Consider the following 22,364-nt stretch of genomic DNA (forward strand, 5'->3'; position numbering starts at 1 on the left):
AGCTCTGCAGAGCTGACAGAGGTAGAATAAATGCTTTGAATAGGGAAATTTTGTCCATTTTTTTCATTTACTTTCTGGGAATCCTCCTCACAGACCAAAACTAATACTGTGCCCACAGCCATATGCATACAACGCTGCAGTTTATTCTGTATCATGCTGCTAGTTTTCCAGTGTAATTTAATGCATGGGATTTTATCACCAGTCTTTCAAGAGCAGGTATCAAGCAGTCAGAAGGAAATGGCTTACAAGATCTCTTACTGGCAAGAGTTTAGATGTGTGCTTAAAGGGCAACTGGAGTTAAAATATGACAGGCAGTAGACTAACATATACCTTAACATGAAGGATGTTAAGGATGAAGCTTTCAGACAGTTCTTTCTCTCCCAAAACACAGTCAGCTCCTCTGGGGTCTGCTTTGCCTGTATGTTGTAAGGGCTTGTAACAGCGTACTAATCCAGCTCTTGGGGCTGGCTCAGACAAGAGGTGGTGTTGACTGCAAGCTCGGGAAAGAGCAGCACTCTTTTTACTGAGGTGAAGCTGGCTGGCTGTTATTTTACTTTCCCGCTTCAGAAAGAGATTTGCTTAAAAACAAATGCAATCAAGACACCAGTCTACCAACCACTCTGTCAGATGGAAAGCAACTCAGCTTTAGCGAGCAATCTCCCAGCACATTAGCCTTCCCACCTCAATTTAAGGAAAAATTTTGTTTTCTTCAGTTTCTAAGTCTATCTAAAAGCAGATCCAGTAGCAACTCTTCCGCATATCTACTTTATCCTCCAGTGGAGAGAATCAGAAGCAAACAGCTCTCAGAATCAGCTACAGCCAATGCAGAGAACTGCCAGCCTTTGGATGAATGGTACCAAGGATGATCCATGGAATAGCCTCACGAATACACTGTTTGGCCAGACTCGTTTCCCCTATACTTTACTATGTCTCAGCACTACAGTGACCACCTTCAAGCCAAGGAAATTGTGTTCCGTAAGTTCTGCCAGCTGTGGTGAAAGCATATATTCTGCTTTGAGATGCTTTCCGATAGCAACACTGCTACCTCTTCGGCAGCTGTTCTGCAGCCTCATCTAGTTTTTTCCTACCAGGATGAAGTTGAACTACCAAATGATCTGAACTTTCACTTACTCTTATTCAGTGTTCCAACAGTAATAAACAGGCAAGGGCTGGAGCTAGGATCTTTGGCAGATGGAGTAAAAATCTATTCCTTTCTGAACAGGCTGTTAGAAATGGTTATCATCCAGGATAATACTTCAAGGGCTATTCTCACATGTATTTTATATGAAGATAAAGGACACTTCAGGTTAAAAAAAAAAAAAAATCAGGCCTCTGATTTGGTGCAGGATTGACAACTGAGGTAACCACATAGCTGAAGATTTTGTAGCAGTCAGAGGAAGAAGCAGTCACTGCCCCGCTCGCCTGAACAAAGTTAATCCTGAAGGAAGGATCTATTTCATCAGATCAGAACAGTCCCCAGCTCTCAGTTTCCTCCAACAGCTGCCTGTTAAACAGCTGCAGTAGGCTCCAGATTTTTTTACCAGGCCTTAACTTCCTAGTACAGACACCTTCATATCCTTGCCTCTCCAGTATCTTTTTCAGAACAGATCTGCAAAACGTTTTGACTCTGTCCCCATTAAAAATGGAGGTTGGCTAATTGTGGAAGTCACCACTTCTTCTGGCATTGTCTAGATTAGTGTTGCATTATCGCATCTGCTTATCTCGGGTATTTTTGTTGCTTTTCCCGTTTCTTCTACAACCACTGATAGTTCTGCAACCGGGCAATAATCCCTCATACCTGACTCCGAGCCCTCATCAACCCAGCGTGAGCACAACGTGCCGGAGCAACGTAAATGGAGGAAACAGAGCTCAACGTGCAAAGCCTCCTTGTAAGACTGCTCCACCTTGCAGCATGGACCCGACTACCCCATCTTTGGTTAGCTGGGTCGGTTCCCCAGCTTCAGCCTGAGAAGGGCCGGGGACCACGGCGACATCTCCTCCCGCCATGCTGGGCTGAGGGCACGCACCCACAGCCCTGACGCCTCCCACGCAAACGCGTTTTGCTCTGCAAGCCCAGAAAAGCAGCTTCTACAGTTGAGGAGAACGCGCTGGGCTTACTGCAGAGCTGAAGTAGCGCGGGCAGGCGCAAACTCCGTGGCTGCCTGCCAGCACACAGAACGGCGACTGCAAATGCACAGCCCTGTCCTCCCACGGCCAAGAGCAGAGTTACACGGCGAAGGCAGAGAGCAGGAGCGGGCTGGTACCAGCAGGACCCATTTGACCCGAGGACGGCTCACAGAGGGACAGTCTCAGCCACAACAGGTCTTCAAGCTGCGGTCCGAGCAACCCTGCCCTAAAAATGGGAGGCATCGATGTAGCGCGTTAATACTCAAGGACACCCAGGCACACACCAGGCAAGATATCTATCCTGCTAGCAACACGCTTCCTGATGCTACACAACACGAGAGCTACTAAGCTGAAATCCAATTTTCATCCCCTTGTTGAGCGAGTTCACGCAAGTTCAAAAGGGAGCTCTCTATCATTGTTATAGATCTCATCTCCTGAGACAAGGTGAGGCAAGTAAATCAACAGAAGTATCGTTACTAAACCATAGGAGAAATGGGTGTATTGGGGCTGAGTTGGTTTTCTAACTACAGCTTTGATTCACCTATTTTTCTCAAGCCTGTCTCATCTGTCAAGCTTTCCGAACCGGTACCATTTCAATGCCTAGCTGAGCTATAAAGCTTCCACTATTCCTCATTCAGCTTAATGTAGCACTCAAGCCTCTACACTAAAAACCGTGGCGCCACATGGAGAGAATAGATACGTTTAAGTTTAATGCTCACTATAGCTAACAGTCATTTATGTTAATAGACACTTTTGTTTCTTGGAATTAATCTTCCTCTGGGATTTTTTTTGGTGGCATAAATCAGGATGGATTATTTCCCTTACAATTTAGAATACTCTTCTTTCTCAGATACTAAGAGCAGAGAAAGGCAATCACAAGCAATCGAATTACCATATCCTAATGAACTACCATTTGTCAGCTGAGCCCAAGCGACTATTTCCTTGCATGTAGCAGGTAAACATCAGAAAGGTTTGAGGAAGGTGATTAAAGCCAGGACGTTTAATTCTGCATTTGTAGTAGGCTGAGAGAGCACTGTCAACCACTTACAGCCACCTGCCTTCAAACCTCCATCAACTGCAATCTCTTGTCCTTATTCCACGTTTTCTTTTCAGCCTTTTCCAACTCTCCCAACACTGACTGCTCCGGCCAGTTCCTGCTGAATTTCCCACTGGCCTCTGAGTGCTGGAGAGACATGTATTCCTGAGCAATACAGGTTTTTGGACCACCAGCCCAGGGAAGTGAAGAGGCTTGCTGGGTGTCCTAGGAAGCCAGAAGGCAGCTCTATCCTCAGCTCTGCAAGAGACATTTTGACATTTCTTATGCCTCCTTTTCCTCACATCTGAATTGAGAATAACTTTGCAAAACATCCTGAGATCCTTGCTGAGAGAATAAGATACATAACACTCCGGGAGAAGGAGATGCCCAAATGTGACATCTTGAATGACTGCAGCACACGTACATTTGAAACTTCAGCTACTTAAGGAAAAAAAATCATCCTCTCCTATCCAATAAAGGGTTAAGAGTTCAAAAGAAATAGTTTTAGCAATTCTGGGTGCAATATTAGCTCAGATGCACGAGTTGAATCCATATGGCATATTAACGATTCCCAGCAAGGAAACAATTTCAGGAGCTATTCATTTAAGCAATAGTTTTCATTCTATCTAAATACTGGAAGCAATAAAAGCTCCTACGCTCCCAGTAAAACAGATGAGGAAATGGCATAGTATGAAACTCAGAGACTAGGAGACAGATGTCAGAGTTCCAAGGAATAGAAGGTAATATTTTTATTTTTCCTATTTCCGCTTTTTGTGCATGAAGGGGCCCACACAGAGCCTGCTTTGGTTTTCAACACAGTATCCAAAGATGGGAGCTTGTATTCCCCCCAGGAGAATACAAGGTGAAAGAGGGGGGTGTTTCCAACAGAGGTGATGATTCAGAGAATCGAAAGTTTACATGCCTAAAACAGGGAAGGGGTGAATAATCCCCTCACCTGGAAAGCAGCTGGACTTGCCTCAGCACCAGCCCTTTAGATACTCTGCTACTGTTTTGAAACGCTATAAAAAAAATGAGAGAAAGCTTAGTACAAGCAAACTCCCCGATGTGCAGCATGGGAAAAGCAGTGCGTGCTTAGCCCCAGCCTGTCATCATACACTCGTAACGCCCCGCAGCAATGTCACATCCATGGCTCCACGTATTCCTTCTTACACACGCCTGATCTCACGGGCAGCTGAGGACTACAGAATGGTTCAAGCAGCCTTTGGCTGGTCCACACGAGAAATATGTTAGGTCTGTGGAGCATAAGTCACAGAACATACATTTCCCCAGACATTGAATGTTTTCTAACGAGATGTGATCACCTTCTGCTCTTGCTGATGTCTGTGAAGACAATGCACAAGTACCACCACATACTTCAGCAACAAACACTAAGGATCTGATCTTTCTTTATAGAAATACAGTATAAGAGAAAAGTTTGTGGGTGGTTTTGCATCATATTAATTGGAGCTGGATCAAACCCAGGATGAAGGACAGCATTCCCTACTGAGACAAAGGGCAACAGTGACCTGGAGCCCTTTCATCTCATTACCATCAGACCATCCCACCAGTTATATCAGCATGGCACAGAGACTAAGGTCATCCAGCATTTGAGTAGACTAAAATACTGCAGTATTCTTTCCAAAAAAGGCTAGGCTGTCACAGGCAGGAATAATCACTTCTCTCTCTTCAGGAGGAGGTATGCAGATTGCTGGGGAGTCATAAATTAAATGCGTCCCAGAACTACAGCAAAATCAGTGAAATGCTTTACTTTGTTCAACTTGCTGTTGAACCATCCTATTTGGCCACATATGGAGGGAGGTACTACACTACTGCGCTTTAAGGAATTTATACCTACTATCTTTCTTCAAAAGGAACAGTAACAAAACTTCAAATATCCAAAAACTCTGAGGCATTCGGGAAGCCTGCAGTGCGTCTGGCACTGCTCTCTGAATGCAGCACTGCTAGTGCTTTACCATGTCCTCTACCCTGTCCCGTCAGATGTGTTGGGTGTACTCACCTGAGCTGTGCTTTGAATACCAGCTACTTCTGGAATCACCTTAGATATTTTTCTCGATCAAGCAACTCTGCAGCAATGCTTCCCTCAACAGTATTTCAGCCTTTCTGCCACCTAATCACACTAAACAGATCAGCACTCACTTTCCCCAGAGTCTGTAGAAATAAGGGTTATTCTAAGCAAATCAAAGGATGGTTTGGGTTGGAAGGGACCTTAAAGACCACCTAGTTCCAACCCCCCTGCCATGGGGAGGGACACCTTCCACCAGACCAGGTTGCTCAAGCCCCATCCAACCTGGCCTTGAACACTGCCAGGGATGGGGCAGCCACAACCTTCCTGTGGGGCAAACTGTTCCAGTGCCTTACCACCCTCACAGTAAACAACTTCTTCCTTATATCTAATCTAAATCTACCCTCTTTCAGTTTAAAGCCATTACCCCTTGTCCTATCACTACATGCCCTTGCAAAAAGTCCCTCTTCAGCTTTCCTGTAGGCCCCTATTAAGTACTGGAAGGCTGCTATATGGTCTCCCCGGAGACTTCTCTTCTCCAGGCTGAACAAACCCAACTCTCATCCTGTTTTCATAGGAGCTAAGGGCTTCTGGTAAGAGCTGAAGCCTGCTGTCATCACCCTCAGGAGGGATTAAAACCATTGAATATCTTGCAGAGAAAACTGTCTACATTCAGCCACCAAGTTCCGGGGTAGGATGCACACGTGTCGTACACAAAAGCCTAATAATTCACTTGCAATGTCTTTAATGCTATCATTGCAGGGGGGAAAGAACATTTTATCAGAGCAACAGAAGTCTCTTTTTTCAACATTGTCTGAAAATGGACAAAAACCCTCCCCACAGCCACTGAAAAGGCTTTCCTTCAGGAGCTACAGAGACCTTTCGCTTTCCTTTAAGGCTAAAAGAGCTTTCTGCAGTGCCACTTTCATGTCCTATTTTTCACCATCTCTGCTCTGCCCACTCCTTCTGGGGATCCTCCCTGCTTCCCTTCTCCGGATCCAGGTCCCCTTTGAACAGCCTTTCTGGTCTAGCAGTTGGGAGAGGAAAACCACCCTCCTCTCTTATCTTTTCCCCTTCCCCATCAGCAGCACTTCCCTCTCTGCCCAGCAAATTGCCAGCGTGGAGCTGCCCTGTGTGTCCGGGGGAAGAGCTGCTGGGGCGGGTGGGAGAGACGACCGGAGTACCAGCGCTCCCCCCAGCACACGGCATGTCTCCAAGAACACGTCCCGACACCTTGGCAAAAGCAGAGCCAGTGGTGGCTGGGTGCAACGAGGAGGGAAGGTCCTGACACCCTGTCTGAAAGGTTGAAAAACATCATCACTGCTAGCGAGATGGCGTTGCTTTTGTGGGAAGTTCAGCTGACGTCACCCGTCACCGTGCAGTGAAAGGGGAGCTCGAACGGGCACACGTGTTGCTCTGCATACGCTGTCTGCATTTCTGCAGAGTACGAAAACCAGGAAGAACGGGAAAGCAAGGGAAATTAAGATCGACCTCCCCTGTTGACTTCATAATGGTATTGTCAACATTATGGCTCTCCTATGGGTCTTGCAAAATTGGCTACATACAAGGCATGCTCCATCACGCTGACATTTGACATATGGGCCGAGCAAACAGACTCTCCAAAGCAAAGGCTACCTATACTGCAATGCTGATTTCTGTAAGCTGCAAGTTCCTGTCCTTAGCTGGCAGATACAGGAATGTTGTCAGTATATTCATGCCGAGAAGTCCAACCGTGAAAGCAAAAACTAAAGGAGGGGACATTGCCAAAGAAAATCTGACCTTTCTGAGACTCTGACATATCATGAGTACTGTAGATGTTGGATGGTTCTGCTCCTAAATACTCCTGAAGTCAGACATTAAATACTGTGCAATAAATCCAGTGTAGACTCACTGCCCCATACTGAAAGTTTTGCCTAAGCTTTAGAGAACCTATAAAAAGTTATAGCGGGGAGAAGTGAGGCCACCCATCCTACAGAGAAGCATCTCCATTAATCAGAATTATGGGGCCATCATTGACAAATACAGCAAATCTGTTAGCAGAGATTTACGTGACCTTGAGGGGAACTTCACCTTCTAGGAAACTTGTACCCATAAGACTCAAAATTAGCGGGGTTAAAAGGCTTCACAGGCTTTTGTGTCCTTGGTCGCTTCCTTTGAGCCAAGTCATGCACCGTGTCGTGGTTTAACCCCAGCCGGCAGCTCAGCCCCACGCGGCCGCTCGCTCCCTCCTACCTGGTGGGATGGGGGAGAGAATCGGAAGAGTAAAAATTAGAAAATGCGTGGGTTGAGATAAAGACAGTTTAACAGGTAAAGCAAAAGCCACGCACGCAAGCAAAGCAAACCAAGGAATTCCTTCACCACTTCCCATGGGCAGGCAGGTGTTCAGCCATCTCCAGGACAGCAGGGCTCCAGCACAACTAGCGGGGACTTGGGAAGACGAACGTCATCACTCTGAACATCCCCCATTCCTCCTTCTTCCCCGAGCTTTTTATTGCTGAGCATGACATCCTATGGTCTGGGATACCCCTTGGGTCAGTCGGGGTCAGCTGTCCCGGCTGTGTCCCCTCCCAACTCCTTGTGCCCCCCCAGCCTCCTCGCTGGTGGGGTGGGGTGAGGAGCAGAAAGGGCCTTGGCTCTGGGTAAGCACTGCTCAGCAACAACTACAACATCCCTGTGTTATCAGCACTGTTTTCAGCACAAAAAACGTAGCCCCATCCCACCTACTGTGAAGAAAATTAACTCTATCCCAGCCAAAACCAGCACACATGGTGATGAAGCACTGAGCACATCAAGTTCCATGAAACTCACTGTCCTGGCTATATTTCTTGCTGATTTGAGTCACTTCTTCAAACTGTTATTTTTTAGTGATTATAATCTTGCAGGAACCCTGGGCATAGGACTGAAAGGACCTCATGGATTACTGAATCCAGCCTCCTCTTCTTGAAATTCTGCCATATAATCCCACTCACAAGACTTGCAAATTCAGGCTTTAAAGTAGCAAGGTAGCTTGTTCCCCATGCTCCATGGATACACCTTTTCAACATAGTGCCCTGATGCTTAACTGGTTCTGCTGCTTTTTTGGCAAGTTTTATATAATACTTACTCTCTTTACAGCTCTACCTGCAAAGTACTTCAAAAGATTCTCTGTTAAGACTACCACAGTAAACCTGCTGACTCCATAATACAAATTCAAAGTAATTCCAGGTCAAACCTTTAATCAAAGAGACCTCTCTAAGCTTCTTCTCACCCTTATTAAAGAGATTTACAAAACCGTGAAGGAGGTTGGAGAGTTAATGATGTGCCATTTAAAAAGGCTCCATTAAGATTTGGGTATTTTTATCTTTTAGGAAAAAAGCATTTGCAGATTATAACTCTAAGGAGACAATTATAAGAGCATTCTGAGAGTCTTTTCACTTGATCTATAAGGAGGAGAAATGGTACAGCAGAGTATAGGAAAGAAAATACACTGCCTAAGCCTTTTTCTTGAATAGGATCCTAACTAGCCACGTTGCAGCTGCAGTGAAGTGTCTTATGTTCCTGTGATTTATTACTATAAGGGCCACATCATCTGCCCAAGTGCGCTTGTAAGAAATTAAATGGTTTCCAAAGGAAACATGAGAATAAGACAGATTTTAGATTTGCATTTTTACCCTGATTAGTGTCTGTGAAGCTGCTTTGAAAACTTTTGTATCAAACACAAATACAAAATTATTGCCAAATGCAGTTTGAATTTGGGAAGGTTTCAGGAAGGAAGCCCAGTTACCCACAGAAAGGGAAGAAGAGACTGTTTACAGGAGTGAGAATACAGAACGGTACTGAAAGAGAAAGGAAGTGGCAATCTTCCAACATGCTGCGCCTTGGACCAAATTGCTTTCTGTCTAACATGATAAGTTGCTCACAGGCCTGAGTTATTCCGTTACCCTTTTAGCTCGACCTTGGACACTAAGCTTCAAATCAAATGTAAGTAACAAATTAAGGGCTTGATCCTCCACTCCAACTTGCCTTTCACTTCAAATTGAAGAGGGGGAGCGGTATAAAGACCTATATTAATGTTGATCATGGTGGTATTCCTGATGGACTTCCAACCGGAAAAATAACCAGAGAAGAAAACTCCCACAATCAGCCTAGTACTGCTGACAGACAATTTGGGATCATAGCAGAAAATGAAGCAGCAATATTTCCCTGCATCCCAGTAGCATTCGTGAACTTCGGAGTCAGCCTTTCAAGACGTTCATTTGCATATGAGAATTTCTGCCAACTTGTATCGATTTCTCAATTTCAAAGGGAAAGAAATTCAACTTCACAGTATTTGTTCATAGTTGTAAGACTCTGCTCTGTTGTCCTGCTGCAAATCAGGGAAACTGAGTACAACTGTAAAGAAATCCCAATACTTATATCAGAAAGACCTTGGAAACATACAGTATGAGTCTGTTACACCTTTTTATTTGTCATTAAAGCCTGGAAAGAGGCAAAACAAAATACAGATACATGGAAAATGAAAAATATGCAATAATCTAAACAGATCAGCAAGCTGTAACACTGGGTATTCTGTCACGAATGCCCAGAAGTTTACTACTGCCAACAGGCCAAACAAGCCTCTTGGTCAGTATCAACTTGATTCATGTTGTATAAAACACCAGAACACTAGCAGTGAGAAAGGACTGACATTTTGCTGGCCTAAAGAGGTGACGTGATTTTCAGATGTGTCAGGAAGTTGCTCCTGGCAAATTAGTGTTGCCCCAAATAACATGCATTCTGTAGAATAATTGCTAATTTAGTTTTCTAGGCTACGAATCAAAAAGCACAAAGAGTTGCCATGAGACACTGGAAAGAAAGCAACTTTGGTAGTTAACACCACAGAGGAAAATTCTCCCCTGAGTTTATATAGTCTTCAGAGGGGATGTTAAAAAAACCCAGGGAATAATCAATGCATGAACAACTGGAAACATGTGGCTAATGATGAAAAGAGAAGGGGTTTTTGAACTGGGTCTTCCCACCTTTATCTGTATTCCTCCTGGAGAAGTTTTGCAGAGCTTCTACAAGGGATTATTTCTGATTTTGAACTTGCAATAGCAGTTGTAACCAATAGCACGTCCCTATAAGCCATGAATATCTCCATCCACATTCAAGTAGCACAAGTTACACCACCTCAATACCTCAATCCATTTGCTTTAGCACCAACCTGTAAAAGGATGACCCATAACTGTTCAGTTTTCTGCCTGCTTTCTCTTCTCATTTCATGGTCAAAACAAGCACTTCACCTAAACTTCTGCAAATTTCCTTGGGGAGACAGGATCACATTATGATGAAGCCCATCAGATTTGTTTTAGAACTATAAAATGTCAGGATCAGCCCATAAGAATCCTTCCAAGTGTATGGCGTAGTTCTCTTCCTATACATTATTTCTATAATCCCATTCCAATTACCATGTTCCAAAGCCTTCACCACATGCAGAGAAGCCAGCTGACACATGAGAAGCCATTGAAAACATTTCTGACAGCTTCTTTGACAGATGTTCAAGATATGCTGTTGACAGTATATATTTTAACTGCTTAGGATTAATAATTAAAACTGATTCAGCACTGAGAATCATCTAACTTTGTTCTGATTGGGAAAAATCATGTTCAACTATGAGATGACTAGTATCATTAAAATTCTATTTCAGAGAACTGCTGTTAAGTGATAATTTTGCTCTTCAAATTAGGAGAGAGGATTAATAATTGAATCCAAAGACCTAGTTATATATTTTGGTGGGTTTGTTTCCTAATAGGAAGAATGACTTGAGCAAAAATCCATTAAAATTTTTAGTATTCCCATGCTAGTCTGATTCTAAGCTTTTCCATTAAGTAGCACAGTCATAATGGCATTAAACCACTTAAGCAGCAAAAACAGCACATAATTATCACTTTTAATTCAATCTTTTAGAGTGTGAATAGATACTGTACATCACTGACAATTCATGCTCCTAAAAAGATTTTTCTATTCCTTCATAGCAGCTTCACAGCCTCTTGTACTGATATAACTGACCTAAACATGTGTAATTTTTTTCTCAAGAAAAATTCCTCAGAATAATGAGCTAGCAAAATTAAGCACCGATGAAAGAAGTTGTAACAATCAGCTACTGCTTTATTCTTACCTGAAGGCAGACGTTTAGATATGAGTGGGAACGAGGGCACCGTTATCCATGTACCAGCATATCATCATTTGAAACTATGAGTGTAGTCTCAGAATTATGAGCATGTTAGATATCGCACATACTAAAAAAAAAAAAAAAGTCCCACATAAAGAGTATGAAGTACATGGAAGCTTTCTATAGTAATGAGGGGGGAACAGAGAAGACCCTGCAGCACATAGCATCCCCTCCCTTGCCCCTCAACAGACCCCACTGTATTTACCACCTGAGACCTCATTCCCTTGGGAATTAGGAAGTGTGACGCCTGATCTGTACCTGCTGCCCCAAGCCTTGTTCCCTACCATCAAAGGCCTGACAGGAGGTGCAGCTGGTGTGAACAGAGCAAATATTCGCTTCGCGCCACGGCCGTCCTCGATGCCAGCACTGCAGGAGCAACGCTGAGCGTCGCAGGGTCAGGGATCCCCCAGGTGCTTTTCCCCTGGGACACCCTCCCATAGGATTAACGCCTCTGGCACACGGTAGCAGATACTACCACGGTGCTAAGGAGCAGTGGCACCTTTGCATTTCTGTATCTGTTAAAGGGATCCATAAAGGCCAATAAAAGGCAGAGCGCAGGAGTGCTGTGGCTTAGTTGTTGACAGCAGTGACTCTGCTACAGGCTGCAGCACAGTAGCTGCGGTAACAGAAGGCTGGGCAAGTCAGGAGTCTAAATACAGCCTGCTATTTACAAACTAAACTGGAAGAAACCAGGCAGTACGCTAGGACTGGCCAAGCTGAGGCCCTGCGAGACAATTCGATGCTGTCAACATCCCTTTGAAAGAGAAAGAGGCTAAAATCTGACGCGTTGATCTCAAATGCAGCAATATCTCAGACCCTATGCGCTCTCCTCTTTTTGCCTGCAGTTGTACGCTGCTCCCTGCTCACATGCACGCGCTATTAGCACTGCTCACATCCCTGCTCCACCAGAAAGCATAAAGCTTCTACATCTGATCGCGGTGCCAGAGTGACAGCATCCCCTCCTACACAGAACAAGCTCTCTCTTTCATGGGTCCTCAGCTACCAGGTGAAGATGAAACGGTTCTTCTCCCACCCCGGGACCTGACGTACAACGTTCGTGGTACATCTCCCCTCTGCTAAATCACAGCTTCTGCACACACAGCTTGGGAGCCTCCTGTTTCAACATCAGTACAGGAAAGCAAATGTCTGCTTGGAGAAAATCTGATACTTTAAAACCTCGATTTCCTTGACAAAATAAAGGGATGCCAACATTTGGTACAAGAAAGCATCTCATGGAAGCTACTGACATTCAGGCCTGTCAAATGCTCTGCTATTTCCATCCTTCCTCTTCCTCCTCTTCCCTTATTGGGCTAGCATCAACAGAACTTCACAGATCCTCCCATCTAGTAACAATAACTATTTACTCACCATAACCCCTTTTACAATAAATACCATGCCAGAAGCTTTTGCGTATCTCCAGGTTGCAGGTAACCAAACTGAGGCAATGCCTAAAGAAGATTGTCTAAGACACTGGAGCAGAACTCCTGTAAAACAAGCCACAAACCTAGTCCTGTGCTTAGGCTCCACAAACTGTCCGTAAATCACATCAAGGCAGCGCCTGAAGAGCAGCGTTCCCCTTCTGGCTTCTCTGTGTGCCACGGGGCTGTCTTTGTCACTGCTGCTCGCAATGGTGCTTCTTACCCATGCAATCTGAGCCTGAAAAAACATAATTTGAGACCATAATTTTCTGCAGAGGCCCTTTTACAAATAACCTCAGACTGACAAAAGCAAGCTCCTTAAAGATGCAGCAAAAATCACTTCATCACTGTTTCATGCATTTTAGTTTAAAGGACTATTAAGAACCCATTCTTTCTGATAGAATTCTATTTTGATCTCCACTTTTTTTTCCTTCGGGAGCTTGAAAAATAAGATTTCTCTCTCTCTGCTTTTTTTTTTTTCCTGTTTCTATCTGAGCAATGATGACTTTTTTTTTTTCCTGTGCTTCTAAGAGAGTTGACATTAAAATGTCTAGTTCCTATTCTCTTTCTGTTGTATTTGTGCATCGGAGCCATTCACAATTATGTCAGCTCAGCTCTGGGCATTGTCTCTGCTAGTTCAATTCCAGCTGAATTGCTGGAGCTAGCAGGACATTAGCATTCACTTGATTGATTTGGCATACCCAGAGAATAAGATGAGTTTTGCATTCAGCTACACACATTAAAAACTGAAGAAATTATAAAGCAGTCCAAAGTTGGTAAGTTCTTTTGGAGTCACACATCTTTTGCATCTCATATATCTTCCTGTGCTTGAGGGCACCATTTAAATAATGGCTATTTCAATGCCAAGCTCTTCCTTGACAGTGCTCATGGATGAAAGAAGAGCGAAAAGTGATTTAAAACTATTGTTTAACATAGTTAATCAATTTAACAGATTTCAAGGCTAAACGAGCATATTATGCACTATCTCCTATAAAATGTGGGCTATACAATTTCATCTTGTAATTCCAGCATTTTGTCCGACAACTGGAAAGAACACTTTTTCAGAGGTAAATACTTCAACCCCAGTTTTGAAATTAGTATTAAAAATATAACACTGTATCTCCTGATGGCTTTAAAATTTTCTTCCTTTGTCCAGTGCCTACCCCTGTGACAAGGTTTTGGTGTCCGATGCGGCTGTGCACGCTTGCTCAAGATGCACACGACCTATGAAGAGTCCACGTCTTTTCAGATTCCAGATTTTGAGTGTGAAACTAAAGTGAAGAAGAGGATGCAGGGCAAAATTTTCAAATGAGGGGGCTAAAATTTGGCTCCAGAATCTATCCTTCTCCAAAAGAAATGCTCAGCTGAGCAGCTCCCTGTGAAGTGAATGAAGAAATCTGGCTTTACCTACCTGTGAACTAAAATCTCCACCTCACTATTTTATGACTTTACAACAGGGATTCCCAAACCTTTTCCAACAATAGGATTGAAGATCTCAGCAGACAAGTTTGTTCAATTACGCACTTTATGGGCTGAATAAAATAATGGAAGTGCCAGGTGTGTAACAGAACAGTAATAGTTGACCTTTTCATAAAAGCCCTTTTCTTGCACTGTCTCTGTTGGCATCAATGGGAGTTCAGCTATTCGAGGTAAGAGTTTGCAACCTTCAGATCATAAACACACTTGACCTCCTCTCCTGATGGAGTCAGATGGACGGGTAAAACTTGTGTGTTTTCCAGCAGCTTCAGCATCATAAATACATGGATGATGCGACAACAAAGTCAGCTGTCCCAGTTCAACCATACCTCTGCATTGCTCATTATTTCAACAGTATCTTCTGATTAGTGGTTCCTTCTATATGGCATATAGGTCAACTGGTGTTTTAACTGCCCAGAAAAGTCTGCAATAGCTCACCTCTAACTTTGGTTACCCACTCGGAACGTTACTGCACTGCTCTAGCCCAGCCTCTCTGCTGCACACTTACCTAACAGAGAGACAGATGAGTCTGTTTCCAAGAGAGTGGACAGTCATTTGTGATCATTAACAAGCAGTCACTGTAAGAGATGACAATTCATGTGTCAGCTGAAACATTTTGCATTAATTGGAATGAAGTTCCTATCAAATATGTTTTGATAATAGCCAATCTCTCATGGACATTTCGGACCACACAGTGAGAACATTATGTTTGATGTCTTTCCTTGGAGGCAAGAAAGAGCATCAGAAGGCAAATGCAGCTGCAGGCAGCGAGGAAAGACAAACAGAAAACAGCAGGGGATCAGCTGTCTGTCGAGACAAGCAACGAGCCGGGGAGCAATTCAGCTCTGTCAGCAGTTTAGATCCTGGCACAGGTCTGTAGTTTCAAAAGCCACTATTGTTTGAGAGCGTGGTAGAGATTACTACAAAGGATCGGTAGGAAGTAAGGGGTGAAGCTGCAGCTAATGAACATCTCAATGCACAGCAAGCCAGTGCTCAAAGCTGAAATCTGGCCGATGATACTCTGTCTGCATATGTAACTGCATGTTTTAATACAAAACTAATGCACAGCCATTTGCGGTGATCTTGGAGGAGTCAGTTCTCCTGGTTCATTCCTACCGTGTGGCTAAGCATCTCCCTTGGCTTTCCTCACCCAACCTCCATCTTAGGGCTGGCCCTTCCTTGCTTATGACATTTGACTGGTTCCCAGCCCATGGTGGAATGGCTTCAAACACTTATCATCTCCTGCAGTTTTTAAAAACAGTAGTAATTTGAGATGGATAGTTTACAGGAGTACATGTATGTCTAAATGAGTTCTAATATAGCTTCAGAATACTTAACAATGGCTGCTGTGAGATCTTATGCATTACTATACCATTTTAGCCCTTTTAACACAAAGCAACAGTTTCAAGCAACGCAGAAGGCAGAAGAGTCTCTTCAGGTTTGTAACATGTTTTACATGCTGCTTAAACTTTCTCTTCACTGATCTGCTGCTGGATAAAAGCAATGTTGAAAATGTATTAAAGCACCAGTCAAGATCTGTAACTACATTAGTCATTCTGTCAGAGCCTTGGAAAGAACCTCACTGAAGTCAAGCAGGAAAACAATTTGCCGAAGCATCAGCTGAAGCAGTGAATCGCAACTCATTCAAATCTGTCTGAAGTACACGATCAGGCAACTGCTGAAGCCCTGAAAGCCACAACTGATTCTGCAAACAGGAGATACGTAAAACAAACTTTGAGCTGACCTCTAATCTCTGGTATGTGATAACAACCCGAGTGTCCACCTATTTATACCTTAAAGGCAGCCAGGTGGGAAAAGATAGGACGAGTGACGTTCCTTTAGTGTGGCAACAGAACTACCTGAACATACTAACTGACAGTATTATCCTATCACAGCGTGGAACTGGGGTTTAGCTCCACTGAATGGAGCCAATCTGGACATACAGTGATCCAACCAAAAACACTGTTTTGTAACATTTTTACCTGAACCACAAGCAATGATTCCCCAGGCCCAGAAGAGTCAAGCAATCGATATTCTTACAGATCTTTTTGCCAAGGTAACATCATTAAGCTTTGATGTCTACAGTACAACCACGTGCCTAAAAAAAAAAAAATTTACCTGAATAACTGAGGCATCTGGGGAACCCAGCCAGATGCCACAGAATGCAGAGCAGCTCAGTTGTAAATCGACTTAAATAAAACCCACCAAGTGCAGCCAACCAGGGCAAACCTTACAATATAGGGAAAACCTACCTAGGACTTTATCCTAACCACTATGTTGGTCTAACAGTACACTACGATCAGCTAATAAAGAGATAAAATATGTAAAACCTTTTTTTTTTTTTATCCCTCAAGAGGCTGGTGGAAAAAGGGAGCTAACTATTGTTCAGTGATGCTCCTTCAAATCAGGTGTCAATCCTAAATTCTTGAGATATGATGTGTAGAAAGTGATTCTGGCATGCCTCTTTCAATCTGGAGCTCGGGAATAATTACCACTAAAGGAAAGAAAAAGTTATGTTAGAAGAAAAACGTTTTGGGTTTACTCTTTAAATGTTAACTGATCTCGTGTGTGTGTTGTGCTCCATGCCAGGGAAAAGGAAAACAAGTGAAACGTACTATGCTTCCAGCACACCATACTTTATTAGTTTGGAAATTTAGGGCAGTATATCCCATCGGCGTCAGCAAATGTGATCCTGGATATGGTTTCAAGCCGGTTCTGCCTTTCCTTCACCGCCCCGTCCCCATTCGCCTACCTTCCGATTTAAAAGCAGCGAGATCGCGCTAGAAGAAACTCAAAAGTCAGGTAAAAACCTCCGCAAAGCGGTTCAGGTTAGCACCGTGAACAAGGCGCCAAGGAGCCGCCGCGGGGCCGACGCCGCCCCAGCCCGGGCTGGGCCGGGGAGAAGGGCCGAGCGGCCCTTCCCCGCAAGATGGCGGGGCTGCCCCGCCAGCCCGGCCGCTCCTCCGCCGGCTCGGCCCCGGCCCCGGCCCCTCCAGCCTCTGCCTAAAGGCGAACCGGCGGCGGCCGGCTCCGCTCCTCCGAACCACACGGGCCCCGAGGCTCCTCTCCTCAGCCGCCGGGCGAGCCGGCCTCCCTGACGGCACCCCTCCGGCCCCGCCGCCGTGAAGGTAAACGAGCGGGGAAGGACGGCCACGGGGGAGAGGCGAGGGCAGGCGGGCAGCGGGGCTCGGCGGCCGAGGGCGGCGGCACCGGGACCGGCACCGGGAGCGCACCGCGAGATGGCGGCCGCGCCTCCGCACCAACGAGCGGGCGGTGCCTAGAAAGGCCGCGGGCGGCGCTTCCGGCGGGGAAGAGGAAGAGGCGGTGAGGCGGGGCGGCGCGCTTCCGGGGCGCGGGAGGGCCCGGCGGCACCGGTAAGCGGGCGGGTAGGCCAAGGGGAGGCAGGACCGGTCCCAGCCCCGGCGGTTGTAGGGCTCTCCCGGCGCTCCGGGTGTCTCGGGGAGGAGGGGGGGAGCTGCCGTTAGCGGGATAGCGGGCAGGGTCCCGGGACTACGGGGGAACGTGGCCTCCGGCAGCGGCCGGGCCTCCGGTACCGCGGTGCTCCGGGCGGGCGGGGAGGCTGCGGGGCCGGAGCAGAGCAGCGGTGCGGTGGGGGCCAGGCGGTCACGGCGGTAGAGCGGGTCCGGTGGCCGAGACCCCTCCCGCCGGGGTCTGTCGTACCGTCAGCAGTAACGAGAACCGAGCTGGGGGACCTTTTTTTTTTTCGGTACCGCTCCTTCACCAGCGTTGTCGTGATACGTGAGCGAAGGGAAGCGCAGCTGGGTTTAGAAATTGAAGAGCGTATTGAAACTATACAGAATCTGCAGTAGTAAACTTGCGCCGTAAGAACTTACAGGAATGTCTCCTTTCTAGGGAAAATGATTTCCGAAAGCAGCTCCTTCGTGAAGGGAGTGGTGCTCGGAGGAGCCTTCTGCATGTTGGTTACGCTCCTCGGACATATTAAGGTGGGCCACGGGACTAAAGCACATCACCATGAGCATCACCACATCCAGGCTCCCAACAAAGAAGATGTCTTAAACCTTTCAGAAGGCGAACGCATGGAGCTTAGTAAAAGTATCCGTGTTTATTGTATCATCCTTGTGAAACCGAAAGATCTGGGGCACTGGGCTGCAGTGAAAGAGACGTGGAGCAAGCACTGCGACAAGGTGGAATTCTACAGCTCTGAAAACGTCAAAGTGTTTGATTCTGTAGCCCTCAACACAAATGACTTATGGGTGATGATGAGAAAAGCTTACAAGATAACGTATGAACGCTATAAAGATGAATTCAGCTGGTTCTTCCTTGCCTATCCAACAACATTCGCTATTATTGAAAATCTCAAGTATTTCTTACTGAAAAAAGACCCCTCGCAGCCTTTTTATATAGGCCACACTGTGAAATCTGGTGACCTTGAGTATGTAGATGGCGAGGGAGGAATTGTCTTAAGCATTGAATCACTAACACGACTCTCCCGTGTTCTTGAAGACTCTGACAAGTGTCCAGAGCAGGGAGGCATGATTTGGAAACTTGCCGAGGACAAACAGCTAGCAATCTGCCTGAAGTATACTGGAGTGTTTGCTGAGAATGCGGAAGACGCAGAAGGAAAAGACGTCTTTAACACGAAATCAGTTGGTGCTCTCATTAAGGAAGCAATGTCTACTCACCCTCAGCAGGTGGTAGACGGCTGCTGCTCTGACATGGCCATCACTTTCAGCGGACTGGCCCCGAACCACATGCACGTGATGATGTACGGTGTTTACAGGCTGAGACCCTACGGCCACACGTACAATGATGCACTTGTCTTCTTGCCACCTGCAGGCTCAGACAATGACTGATGTCTCTCCAGAGAACACCTGGAACCATGGAGTCAGCTCTTCTCATGACACACATTTGTACTGACAGATTGGATTTTTGTATCTGGTGGTACTGGTGTACAATTTTTTTTTGCACATTGAGGTTTGGTAAAGCTCTTAATTTTAAAAGTGGAAGGAGAACTTTTTTCTAAATCTTTTATACAGAAATGATTCTGGCTTTTGACAGTGCTGCAATGAAATGATAAAGAAGTTGTTAATGTTTATGGTAAAAGGAAATTAAGTTTATATGGGGGGTTTGTACATGTAAATATTTATTAATGAAAATTCAAATGAACTTTAGTCTACTATTACAAATCTATTTTTGCAAGACTTTGATTCTTTCAATTCTTCCAGGCATTTCTAGAATGTCTTTATATCTTTCCAAGACGTACCAATAAAACTGACTACACCTTCAGTCTCAAAGACTAACTTTAAGCTATTTCCTTTACACTAGGCTACACAATAGCTTGAGTTAGGCTGTTTATGCAGCACCTGTTGCTTTATGCACAGCCTCCTAACCCAGTAAGGAATTTGTAAGAAGCAAGCTGACAAGAGATCTGTTAGAAAGTTGCAGCAGAGTAATATTAAGTGACCTCTGGACTGCTGTTTTTAAGCAGACAAAGAGGTAACTGTACTTGAGTAAGTATTGACACGGTCACATAGCCTGTTATCACAAGAGTAATTGCTCATTTAAAATTTCACTTCATACATAAGTGTATTAGAATAAAGGTTCAGTATTATTTTCACTCTTGTTAGTGGTGCTAAGCATTTAGAAAAAGTTGGTTGTCAATTCAAATGTAGCGTAGATATGTTTATAGATACTGTTTAACGCCAAGATGCAGGAAGAGTAACACGTGCTTGTACTCCCAACCTTTGAATATTACACAAAACAGGTTACATGCACAACAAAGCAATATGCAGACCTCCCCAATACTGGGTTGGGGGGTTGTGTGGTGGTTTTTGGTTTTGTGGGGTTTTTTGTTGGTTTACAATTGAGTGCACTTGCAATGAGTTTTATACAAGTTACCAGGTCACACTCCCTCACAGTCACAGCACATGGGAATAAACAGCACTTCAATATTTACTCCATTTAGAACTCACTGACCTGACCCAGATGTTTCAAGATTTAAAGAAGGTGCTACATCTAGGACTATCACAGGCTTTGTTGGTACTACAATATCCATACGAGACCTGACAAGATAGTATGTTATCTCACCTTTCTTTAACAGACTATTTGTGATATCTCATCCTATTCTCAGCTGCAAGGAGGCAGGTGGGGAAGTGAAACAGCTGCTTCAGAGGTGATAAGAATATCCACATCTTTTCTGTTTTAAGCATCAAGGCCTTCATTTTTGACAAGCATGGTAAGACAACTGCTCAGACCCCCAAGCAAGCTACCACAGCTCAGCTGTTTCAGAAGGTGCACCTTGTCTCACCTTTTGCACATTCTCCTCCTCTGTGTCAGTCAGAGCTCAGCTGACCTAACAAGACAAACACGTACATGATTGCTGCCAAAACAGAGATAAAACTTTAGTATTTTTGATGTTCTTCTAAATTGGTATACAAAATAATTTAAGCATGATTTAACTTGTATCTTCTTACAGAATCATTTTTGAAAGGTTAGATCCACCATTGGGAATACTCTGACAAAGCCAGACAAAGAAAGTGAAATTTTGATTTCAGTGGTGTTTCTGATATTAAAGACAGTTCTGACCCCACTGCAACAACAGCAGTCATAGGGCAAGTCAAGGAAAAAGACTGGGAGTTAACATTTCAAACCAGAATAAATATAATTTATCACAGATTTGAGAGGTACTGTAACACAACTGGAGACAGGATGGGAGGGGGAAAATCAAGCCACAGAACTCAAGACTAGCTCATCTTATGCAAAAAAGAACCACTGAAGCACAAACCGATTCCCCATACGTAAAAATGTCCATTAGCATTCCGAAGGGAAGGTTGAGGTTTGACCAAAATTTTTTCTGCAACGCTGCTGTAATAATAATCACCTTCATTTTTGTCTTCCTACATTAATAAATAGTTTCAGATTTACCCTGTGATTTTCAGAAATACGATCTTGTAAATCATTTTACAGGAGACATTTAAAAGTAGCACATACTAGGTAACACATTCCATCTCCCATGTCTTAATTTGACTTTAGAATCAGATGGAGAACACCTCTGCCACTATCTTCTGTAAAGGTCCCAGGGTGGGGAAACCAAACATGCAGAACAGCACTGAGACAAGGCACTTGCATACAAAATTAGGTTCTCCCATTATAAAATACAAGTGTTAGAACAGAGACTTGAAATATTAATAAATGCTTCCAGAGACAGAGTGAGGAGTGGTAGACCTTAAAGTTTCCTTGGTTTATTAAATGGTTCCATGGCACAGGCTGTTTTCCATAGGCATAGCTTTGGGTATGCAGTTGCTGAACAAAGAGTCGGATTTTCCTAATACACAATGCTCTTTAACTCGTTCTGTAGATGTACATGTATGTGGCAGTGTGCACAAGCTGAGATCTCTTTCGAAGTTCCACCTGAAGAAGTTGCTCCCGGCTACACTGATAACCATGTTTTGCTATCATGACTTTGTTAACAGTGATTTTGTTTCTGCTCCTAAAATAAGAAGGCAAACAGGGAGTAGAGCATCAGGCACCACGTTGGCACACACTCCATCTGGAGTATGCCCACCATTACTATAAACTCCACTATAAGGAAAGCAATATCAAACAGTGTTGGCAGGTAGAAATTTGAACATATATATATTCTTCAGATATGAACTAGCATAAAAGGATTTCTAGTCCACATACCAGTCTTAAATTCATAAATCCTATACAGATAAATGCATATTAAAAAGAGAAACTCCTTAAGTAAAATATTGAAGTTAATGCTGTTAATAAATTAAGTTAAAAATAAATGTCAAAAAAACTGATTTCTCCACATTCAAGACACAGGTAGACTAACAAGATGTTAATCAGAAGAAAAAAATCTGAAATGTTTCAGAGGTTTTATAAACCGTATTAATTATATTTCACATACGCTGTATATTACTCTTTCAGAAGAGCATAAAAATGTAAACATTTCTTGGCTTTTTCCTCCTTTTTGTTTGCAATAGTCTACTCACAGTCCATGCAGGATCTTTCCATCATATATCTTCAGTCACTGAAGACTTCGGTTTAAGACAAAACAAAAGAACTGCAATCAGAAGAAATCTAGAAAACTATTGTAGCCTAACAGTA

At 44.2% G+C, this 22,364-nt stretch overlaps 1 protein-coding gene across 3 annotated transcripts; it reads left to right on the plus strand.

The window, feature by feature from the left end:
* Nucleotides 1-16,908: 16,908 nt before the first annotated feature.
* C1GALT1C1 (C1GALT1 specific chaperone 1) lies at nucleotides 16,909-21,353 on the plus strand. Of its 3 annotated transcripts, none has more exons than XM_075054054.1 (2): nucleotides 16,909-17,072; nucleotides 18,144-21,353. In XM_075054054.1, the coding sequence occupies exon 2, from the start codon at nucleotides 18,149-18,151 to the stop codon at nucleotides 19,103-19,105; it is 957 nt and encodes a 318-aa protein (XP_074910155.1). In that variant the 5' UTR covers nucleotides 16,909-17,072; nucleotides 18,144-18,148; the 3' UTR covers nucleotides 19,106-21,353. The 3 variants fall into 3 exon arrangements, with proteins under 3 accessions (XP_074910155.1, XP_074910152.1, XP_074910151.1); XM_075054051.1 differs by lacking the exon at nucleotides 16,909-17,072 and adding an exon at nucleotides 17,080-17,398; XM_075054050.1 differs by lacking the exon at nucleotides 16,909-17,072 and adding an exon at nucleotides 17,555-17,644 and having other exon boundaries at nucleotides 18,144-21,351.
* Nucleotides 21,354-22,364: the final 1,011 nt, after the last annotated feature.

This window comes from Buteo buteo, chromosome 22 (genome assembly GCF_964188355.1).
Source record: "Buteo buteo chromosome 22, bButBut1.hap1.1, whole genome shotgun sequence".
NCBI classification, from domain to species: domain Eukaryota; kingdom Metazoa; phylum Chordata; class Aves; order Accipitriformes; family Accipitridae; genus Buteo; species Buteo buteo.